The following is a 10545-nucleotide window of genomic DNA, read 5'->3' as shown; positions in this document are numbered from 1 at the left end:
TTTTCCACCTCAGACAAATGCAAAAACTTTTTTTTCAGAGACATTTTGGACTAAATACCTTGAAAAAAGGTGACAGAATTGACCAAAGACATATCAATCAATCAATCAATCAATCAATCAATCAGCTTTCAACATCAGGAAGCTCAAACTGAAAACTGTTGTCTGCTGTTCGTAGTCGGCTGTCCAGGGGCGCCGACTATGAACAGTGTGTGGGTGTGGGTGTATGCGCGTGCGTGCATGCGTGCACCGACGCATTTTCCCCTCTCCTCCGTTAACGTGCTGTTGCTAAGATACCAGCTGCTCATCTTTACTCCTCCAGACACAACCAGCCTCTGTGTGTGTGTGTGTGTGTGTGTGTGTGTGTGTGTGTGTGTGTGTGAGAGAGGTGTTTCTTCCTACCCCTTGACTATCCTTGACACAGACACACACACACACACACACACACACACACACACACGAGTGCATATGCCTGCAGCTCATTAGATGAGAGGGATGCCATCTGTAGAAATCATACCTCCACAGCCGCTCGTCACCTTAAAGGTCACTGTTTGACAAGGAAGAAAGGTGTTTTTTTTCTCTCCTGCCTCCCACTCGCCTGCAGACACATTCCTGCCTTCTGAAACCTGGAGACAAATTAAAGAAAAGCATCGTACTGACCCAAGAGCAACTGAGACGCTTCAAACGAAAACATTTACAGTACATCCCACAACTCTTTAAACAAATCCTCACATAAGGGCCCTGGGTACTCAGTCTCATACCCCCCACCCCCACACCCCAGGGCCAAGGTGAGAAGGGAGAGATTTGCTCATGTTAACCAACACATTTATAAAAAATACACACTCAAACAGTAAGTTTCAGCATTTAATTAGTACACATGTTTTTAACATTCAAATTAGTTTAGCCCTAGACTTGGCTAATACAGGCTAATTGTTGCCTGTAATTGTGAAAAATGATATAGGCCTGCCTTTAACAGAGTAAAATATCTATAGATAAAATAAATGACATACAGTATGTTGCCTACCCATCAACAAATAATCAGCACAATCTGTTGTATAACATTCAAACAGCACTGACCAATTACCAGTAAGTTATTAATGCATGTTGCTTATGAGGAAACACAACCCAGAAAACCATTGATCACATTGGCACAGTATTCATGTTATATTTAACGCACACACACACACACACACACACACACACACACACACACACACACACACACACACACACACACACACACACACACACACGGACACACAGTGCATATGCCTGCAGCTCATTAGATGAGAGGGATGCCTCTTAAAATAAAGCTTTCTGTGAAAAGCCACTTTCAAATGGCACTAACATTTTCGGCTAATTTTAGTTTTTTTTTTGCCAGGGAAATGATGAGAGCGGGCTGAGCTGGGAGACAAGTCCCAGCGCTGCTGAGGGATGAGTCACTTCAGTCAAATAAACAGCAGAGAGAGAGAAAGAGAGAGCGAGAGACCAGCAAAAAGCTAGAGAAATGATCTGGGACTGTCCACGCACTTGATGCTTTACCAGTTAGATGAGGAAGTTGGGGAATACTTGACTTTTTTAAGTAGCTAAAATGCTGTATACATGACAGACAGAAAAATCTACTTTTGAGTTAATAAATGGTCCAGCAAGTGAGAAAATATTGCATTTCTCTGTTTGTTGTCCAACAGCCATGAGCATCCAAGCTACTGTGCCTCTCTGTCACGACTGCTGCCTCAGTGGTTTTTATTCTGCTCCGTCAGCCCCCCTGCCTCCAGCCTCTTTCCCCCAGGCCCATCATGCATCTCTTAAGAACTTCCCAGACCTGCCATTCTCCACCTGTCCACCAAATGCTCCTGCAAGCATCCATGCACACAGATCTAGTCATCTCAATAATGTACGGATCAGTTCAATAAATCAACCTGACACATTCCTTATTAAAGCTTTGTGTGAAACTTTAATCAAACCAAGTAACACTACAAGCTAGTCTTTTCGTTAAGAAAAAGTGACACAAATCCACAACTAAACCACAGACATCTCTGCATTTATTAAAAAAAGAAAAAGAAATAGCCTTTCAGTCTAATTGAGACTTCTGTGTGTAGACAAGCTGTCACAGTGCTGTTAGAGCCTGTGTGCCTCGTGGCTGCCACGGTCCTGTCTACAACCTGCAGGGTGACAGAGTGTGAGTCACTGCGATGCCTGGGTTAAAAACTGACTGAAAAAGCAGGAGACATTTTTGGAAATGTGTGAGTGAGATACAGGTGGAAAGTACATTTACTCAAGGAATGAACTTCTTTTTACCTTTTGTTTTGAATGCAGGACATTTACTTGTAATGGAGTATTTTTTACATTTACATTGTTGTACTGGTAAACTAGTCCGGTTACTTCGTCCACCACTACTGAAAAATACAATTGTTCTGCTAATGCACTGAGTCGATACATAAAATGTAGTGTAAAGGTTTTTGTGCATTTTATCCACAGTAGTTATAGTGAGAGCTATAAGAGCCTAATTGTCACATTTATCTATAAATTGCAGGAACGTCTGTCTGTGTGTGTGCGTGTGTGTGTGTGTGTGTGTGTGTGTGTGTGTTAAGTGCATGTGTCTTGAACCGTTAGTCCGATGGATTTCAAACTTGACATGTGTCTTGCTATGGGCACGAGTAAGTGCAGTGCCAAGTTTGACGTTTGGACAAGAAACGCAAAAGATATCATCGGTAAAAGAAGCACACATTGGCTTTTTCCGCTCTAGCCACTGGCCCCTCCCCCCTCACACTTAGTGAGCAGTGAGCAGGACCAGAGACAGATAAAGAGCAGCGGAGCTTTTGCAGCTAAAATGTGACATACACCTCAGGCCCACAAACGTGCAAAGTAGCACTACGTTAACGATCAAACAACATGAGACAACGTCTCTCTCTCTCTCTCTCTCTCTCTCTCTCTCTCTCTCTCTCTCTCTGCGTGTGTGCACGCGCACACACATACAAACGGTCTGGTTCTGGGGGTAACGCATTGCCATGAGTCCATGAGGCTAATGTCCGATTACTCCACATTGTCATTGTGATATTTTGTGATTACAGTCTGATTCTGTCAGGTAAATATAGTAGTATAATGTCTTCCTTTGATGTAGAAGTAGATAAGTCCTGTAAGTCAGTAGTAGGGTATACAGGGGAGTTGCATATGAAGTGGTTTGGGGTCGTTCTGTGAGTAATTTTGGGGTATAATTTGGTTTTGAAGAATTCTACAAGCAGCAATACCATAAGCCAAGCAATCAGCCCGTTCCAAACAGGCACATTTCCAACGGGCACTGCACTAGTCTATCAAATAAATTGGGATGTGTGTGTGTGTGTGTGTGTGTGTGTGTGTGTGTGTGTGTGTGTGTGTGTGTGTGTGTGTGTGTGTGTGTGTGTGTGTGTGTCGGTCTGGTCTGTGAAATATCTCGTGAACCATTCAATCATGAACCAATCTACTTCACACTTGGTTTCATGGGTACCCAATGAACTTGGGGTTTGGATTTTGGCTTTTACCCTTCACAATTAAAGCCCAGCTTAAATTCACTCAGAGCATTTCGCTAAGAGGAAACTTAATAAAAAGCCATTTGCCAACACTAAATATCAAACAAAAGCCAGACACTATATCGTATTAAGTTGCTGTGAGCTGGAAATTCACCACTTCTAAACAGAGGCAGATAATAACCTAATCTCTGAACTTCCTTCGCAGCAGTGTGCCGATAGGTCTGGCAATGTTTGGAAATGAACACCTCTGCTGAAGTGTTAAATTCGTTACCGATAACACAAGACGAGACAACACCGCCATCATTAAACGTTGACTGTGGCGATATCAACATACAATATTGTTGACGAAAATGACAACACTAAAATGTAGCTGAACAAACACTCTTTATTTGCATTGCCTTCCACCTTTTCTTTTCGTCCTCTCTCTCTCTTCTCTCTCTCTCTCTCTCTCTCTCTCTCTCTCTCTCTCTCTCTCTCTCTCTCTCTCTCTCTGCTCTCTGCTCTCTGTCTCTCTGGGCACACTCACAGTCCAGAGCCAGCCAGGAATGTGAGTTTGTCTCTGTACTCGTTCCGGTTCTGGTGGTTGATTAACGCAGCTTTTTGCTGATTGACTCTCATAATGAGCCGGATGGGTAGCGCACTGCCATGAGTCCATGAGGCAAATGTCTGATAACTCAATAAATCGGCCCGTTCCAAACATGCCCATTATGAACCAGCACTGTACTAGTTAAAATCACTGAAATTTGAAAAGGTGACTTTAACCTGTGATGACATTTACTCTGTGACTGTCGTGTCCGTAGATAGTCGTGTAACCATACAGTAGTATCAGTAAAACAGAGAACTGATGTTAAATCACACTGACAGCTGAGGAGAATATGATCCAAACTGTACATCCCCTCCAAATGTTGGAGGAGTACTGCTGCCTCCTTTTGGTGGAAACATAAAATCACATCTTTTTATTTTTGTAAATTTCTATTAAATAAATGTCTGCCTTTATTAAGAAATGATAACTAAACCACTGACTAAGTAACAAAGGAATAAATATGCAGTACCAACAAAAGAAATTCAAAAAAACCCAAAACTTAAAAGACATTTTGCACAAGTTATCCTATAGTTATTATAGCCAGGCAATTTAGAATTGTTTTGTATATTTTTAAGCTTTCATCTATTGGGTTTAAAGTATATTTGTAGAAGTTGTACTTATATTGAGTAGCTCTATTTTTATGCTTTGCAATTTTTGCTAACTCTGCTACTAATTTTCATCAAAAAAGTTATTTAATTTGATGTCTTTTTTTCACAGATTATGGAGGCATTCAGGGTAATAAGTAGGCCACTTTTGTTTTTAGGTACATTTTAGCAATAAGACTTCTTATGGAGTATTTTTTTTTTTTACAATATTGTGTGGAACATGTTACTTAAGTAAAATATTAAAATGCTTCTTCCACCACTGATAGTTGTTGATATCAGAACTAGATTTCCTCCAATCAGAAGAAGCCATTCATGCAAGGGCTGTTGGAAAACTTTTCGTGTCCATCACATTACATTCCCCATTTAGCCTTTTGACTTATTCAGAACTTCTCTAATCCTTTTCTCCCATGTAAAGGCCTCTACTACTACTATAAGGTTTAATGAAACATTTTAAATTGTTAAAAGCCTTTAATATGGAAAACATGGGTAAAATCGGGAATTCATGTTGAGTGATTTGACTGGAGAAGGTGTGGTAAAATCCTTTTGCCAAAATCAAAAATGACTTGAACAATTTTGGTACTTTTTACAGATTAGACATTGTATAAGGGCAAACATCAAAACTAACCCTAACAAAATTATTTGGATTTGTAAATTATTCTTCCAATGTGGCCGGGACGGCTGTAGCTCAGTGGTAGAGTGGTTTCCTGCCAATCAGAAGGTTGGTTGTTCGATCTCTGGCCCTGCAGTCCCATGTCAAAGTGTCCTTGGGCAAGACACTGAACCCAGTGTTGTCCCCGAACTGCTGCGCGTCGCAGTATGAGTGTTTGTCTGATGATGTCATAACTTTTAATGAGTGGGTGGAGCAACTGTACTAGATGGCATCATATAAGAGGGTGGCATTCAGAATGTCAGGGAAAGAGGATGTCTTTTACAAGGCATAGGGACCATTCTAGGCCTTGACTGAAAGGCTGATGTAAAGGTTGTGACTCGGTCTCAACCCCTCAAAGTCTTGGTTTTGGTCTTAAACTGATAGTGAACATTTGCCCATTAAGGAGATTAACTTCCTTAGTATTGTTTTAGAATACTGTTTTACACTTTATTGGTGTCTTTCTTTCGTTTTGGCTGGTTATCGTATGTTATGTTTTTGAGACTTAAAGGTATAACATATTATGCTTTCCACAAATAACTATGTATAGACCAATACAAAGGTAATCCCTCTCAAACATCACTCATGTGCCACTAGAAGTGTGATGGTGAAGGTGACCCTCTGCCTGGATTCTCTCTTTTCAGTTTATTTTCCTGTGTGCGGGACGTTTGTGGGCGGTAACAAAGAGCCTTTGGATGTGTAACCCCCAGGTTATGCATGGTTTGCAGCCCATTCTCATTCCCAACCGCTGCTTTGCCCCTCTGCTTTTCGCATCAACGTACAAGTCTAACTGACACCGACATTCACTCAATCTGACAATGCGGCACATTCCTGGAGAGGTGTGTGTGTGTTTCTCTGTTCTTTAGAACATAATCGCCGCAAAACAATATGAGAAGAGCTTTGATAATCGCTTTGTACGCTGCTTCCTCTTTATTCACTCTCTAGCTCACTTCACCACTGTTCCACTCTCTCTCTCTCTCTCTCTCTCTGGCCAATAAGCCGGGGAGGAGGGTATATTTAGAAACAGTAAAGTCATTCTCACTACATACTGTATTATACCTTTAAAAAAAAAAAAAAAAAAAAAAAAAACAAATTGTGATATAAGATGGATATAATGTGGTAATATGCACCTGCTTCTTTGTAAAACTAAAACATGTAGTAGCAATTCTTGTTTAAATAAACACTTGTAGGCAACACTTGTCTTTTTGTAAGTTTATTCAATCATCTGCAGATGAAAAACAATAACCAAATAATAAAGTTTATATTTTAAAACCAGTAAAGAAATGAGTAAATTATTTAAATCAAATCACAAATGATTAAAGAGAAACAAAAGTAAGACTAAGTAATCTCTCTTTCAGGAAAAATGCATTAATCCGCAACATTTTCTTCCATCAGTTCTAACAAGCTGAAACAACTTCTGGAAGATTTTCTGAAAAAAAAAAGAAGAGATTCTGATTAATATCTCAAAAATATAGTATTTCAAAACATTTTCCCTTGTTGTGCCATTACATGATAACCTGATCAGTAGTGAAATGTATGAAAAGTGTTTTATTTATTTTTTATTTGAAAGAAAATTGTTAATTTTCTACTTACAGCATTTGTACAGCTTGTTGACGCGGTTGAAGTCATTGACACTCATCTGTACGGCGGTTCCAAACACAAGGTTAGGATTCGCCTTAGCGGTGATGGTTGGCAAGCCGTTTTTGGAGAAGGAGTATCTTGAGGAGTACAGAACACAACATGTTTAGTATATAGACACACACACACACACACACACACACACACACACACACACACACACACACACACACACACACACACACACACACACACACAGTGGCTCCAAATTAAAGTTGTATTGCGTAGTTTGTTAGCTCTTTTGAATATGATATAAATACACTATACACAATGGTGGAATGTAACAAAGTACATTTACTCAAGTACTGTAATTAAGGAAAATGTTGAGGTACTTTACTTGAGTACTTCCATTTAATGCAACTTTATACTTCTACTCTATTTTGGAGGCAAATATTGTACTTTTTACTCCATTACATGTATTTGCTAAATTAAGTTAGTAGTTGCCCAGCAGATTCAGATTATAAATACAAAATATAAATCAACTAACAAAGTATTATGTTTTATTACAGATTTAACTACACAGCAGCATTTACAATAGTTAAAAAGAGCTACATTAAAGTGATGAAGACATTAATTCCAATTATTATAATCCAATAATATCATGTATCTATATGAATTTAAAATAGGCCTGCTTGTGATTTTGAATGGTTTTTACTTTTACACTGTAATATTGTTTATTTTACTTAAAGTGCACATATTATGCTTTTCCGTATTTTCTGTCATATGTACAATGTTATAATGTTGGATTTTTTCAAATAATGAGGTAAACGTATTTTAGAGAAATCCCTGTCAGTTTTTTCTACTCTTGGCTAAGTGTTACGTCAAACTAAGCCGGCCTTCTATAATTGATCATCTGCTCCAGGTACGCAGGAGTGATGTTTTTTTTTAAGCTGCTGCGGTGTCAACATCGTTGCATGTAACTACATGCTAACCCCAGTAAAATATATAACCTCTAAATACAATTATGAACCTGAAAATGAGCATAATATGAGCACTTTAAAAGCCTCTATCTAACTTTAGAAAGTGTTGCTATATTCTATTAGTGTCCACTGCTAACTATAGTAGCTACATGGCTAACGGCAGTAAATAATGTCATCTGGGCTGCCAATGTTGTTAAATTCTCCCCAATTCTGGGTCGCGTTCCTGCTGAAACATGTCTCATTGGGTAGTGTTTGGTTCAGAAGCCTTCATGTGCATTTTTTGACGGTAGAAGGTGCTGCTTCATTCCACTACAATCTAACATTAGCATACTGCTAACTATTAAGTAGCTTCATGCAAACGCAACATAGCTGTACAAACTGATCTCCCAGAATTGCTGTGCCCCTTAACTCAAAGTCTGTGGCAGTTTCACGGAATCGCAAAAAATTCTGTGGTGGCCACACGCAATTTTCACACATTCCGTGCCACCACCACGTAATGCGCTGTTAACAGTTGCTGATCATTTCACAGAATTCTGTGAGATCAGGCTGAGCAGTAATCTTTGCAGCCAAATTCTGGTCACTTTGCTGCTGGTACATGTCCGGTTGTGTAGTATTTTGGTTTAGAAGCCTTTATTGGTGATTTTTCACGGTACAAAGTCCTGCTATATACTCCATTGCAGTAGCTCCAGCTTTGGCTTCAACTAGCGAGTGAAACAAAACTCGAGCGCACCGGAGATTCCAGGAAACACGCTGGCCAATCAGAGCTGGGCTTTTTTGAGAGGAGGAGGGATTAAAGACACAGGCACTCCTACAGAGGGTGAATTCAGGTGCAGCAGCCATGGGAAGTATGAGAAAGATAAAGTGTTTTTTTAACATTGAAGCATGTAAACATGTTCTAGTACAAAAAATGCTGAAAATGCTATATAATAGTTGTCCTTCAAGTAAAAGATCTGAGTTCTTCCACCACAGTGACAATACATTTGAAAACACTCACTTGCCGTACTGCATGACAGATTTGAAGTCGTAGGGAGTACCCAAGTTGTTAGTTGCCACCTTCATGAAGTTTGATTCAAACCCTGCACAGGAAGAGAGAACAGACCAAAATATTGAAGCATTTGCCCCTGCTAGTTAGAGAGCAGTCTGTAGATCTCTCTGCTGAGTTAGTTTATTTAAACCACTTTGGTCACGTTGGGTCATGAATGAAACAAAAGATGTTTTGATGGCATTTTCTGACTGCAGAAACTTTTCCACAGCAATGTTCCAGTTTGAGAGGAAATGCGTAAACATATTCTTTATTAAATCTTTATTATCATTCCCTGAAAGAACAAAGCTAGCCTGCCTTGTTACACAATCCAAATGTTCTTCAACACTTGCCGTTTCAAAGTGGATAGCTATCTAGCTGGAAATTTGTTGTTGTTTCCTAAACAAGCAGAGTTTGAGAGCGGAAGGTGAGGGACATCACAGGCAATTATCCTGAAAACGTACTTCCCTTGAACCAGACTATTAGCATGTTAACACAATAAACTGACATGGTGAACATATTAGACATTATATCTGCTAAACATCAGCTAATTAGGATCGCAATTGCAAGAATGTTTTGCCTAACAGCCTCACAGAGCTGCTAGCACGGCTATAGACAGTCTTGTTACTTTCCTTATGTGTGACTCATTGATCAAGAGGGTATAAGGGAGCTGACCTGGCTGAATGTTCGCGGTGTTGATGGAGACGTAAGAGTCTCTGTCAGAGCGGACATGCTCGTGATGGAAGCCAAGAGCGTGGAGAACCTCGTGCTGCACCGTGGCTGTGTACAGACAACCGTTTTTCAACAGGGAGACCTGCTGTCTGCCTCCCTGACGGCCCACGTAGGACCAACACCTGAGAGACACACACACACACACACACACACACACACACACACACACACACACACACACACACAGAGAGTAATATCACAGTAAAAAAATATGATGTTGTTGATGCATTCCTCATCCCTCTTGTGTTGTGTTGGGGAATCTTGAAGTGAACTATCGAAATTGATCGGGGGTCCTGTAGGCCAGTGGTTAAAGGCATCATCCATGTTTCTAATTTTGTTCACCAAAGGGACATTTCCCCTTCTAACTTCTCAGATGGACTAATTTAAAGAAGTATATGAGGCCAAAAAAGGTCAAATTATGTGTTTTTTCACAAAAATTCCAAGATTTGAGCAATGTCCAAATAATGAAAACAGTTTTTTCTTCTTTTGTATTAGCCTAGGGGTATTTTACTGCAGAGCACTTTTACTTTTTATATTTTACATTTTTCTGATAATACTTTTACTTAGGTACATAGGATATGGTTTGAATGCAGCACCTTTACTTGTAATAGAGTATTTTTACATTTTTGTACTGGTACTTTTATGTAAATAAAGGATCAGAGTCATATTTTAAACACTGACCGAATGCAAGATGATTACGATGGCCATTGGTCATTTGTTTTCCTAATTTTTTAATTAGAAGTGTTCTACTTTTCAGTAACATATATGGGCTAACGAGCAAGCTCTTGTAGAAGTCAGTCTCTAATACGGTAGCTATGTTGCTCTTTTTTAATACTATAAAAGACGAGGGCAAAACATAAAAATTAATACGCACATTTATATGTAACCTTTTTACTA

At 39.5% G+C, this 10545-nt stretch overlaps 1 protein-coding gene across 1 annotated transcript; it reads right to left on the bottom strand.

Moving 5' to 3' along the window:
• Nucleotides 1-6703: 6703 nt before the first annotated feature.
• LOC114555138 (high choriolytic enzyme 1-like) lies at nt 6704-10001 on the bottom strand. The gene is made up of 5 exons (XM_028577350.1): nt 9991-10001; nt 9592-9770; nt 8890-8971; nt 6931-7055; nt 6704-6766 (listed from the first exon to the last, which is right to left on the bottom strand). Coding segments are annotated over exons 1-5 (399 nt in total). The 3' UTR covers nt 6704-6764.
• Nucleotides 10002-10545: the final 544 nt, after the last annotated feature.

Source organism: Perca flavescens, chromosome 1 (assembly GCF_004354835.1).
Source record: "Perca flavescens isolate YP-PL-M2 chromosome 1, PFLA_1.0, whole genome shotgun sequence".
Lineage (NCBI taxonomy): Eukaryota > Metazoa > Chordata > Actinopteri > Perciformes > Percidae > Perca > Perca flavescens.
The sequence above is the reverse complement of the archived record's forward strand: the minus strand, read 5'-3'. Positions and strand labels throughout refer to the sequence as shown.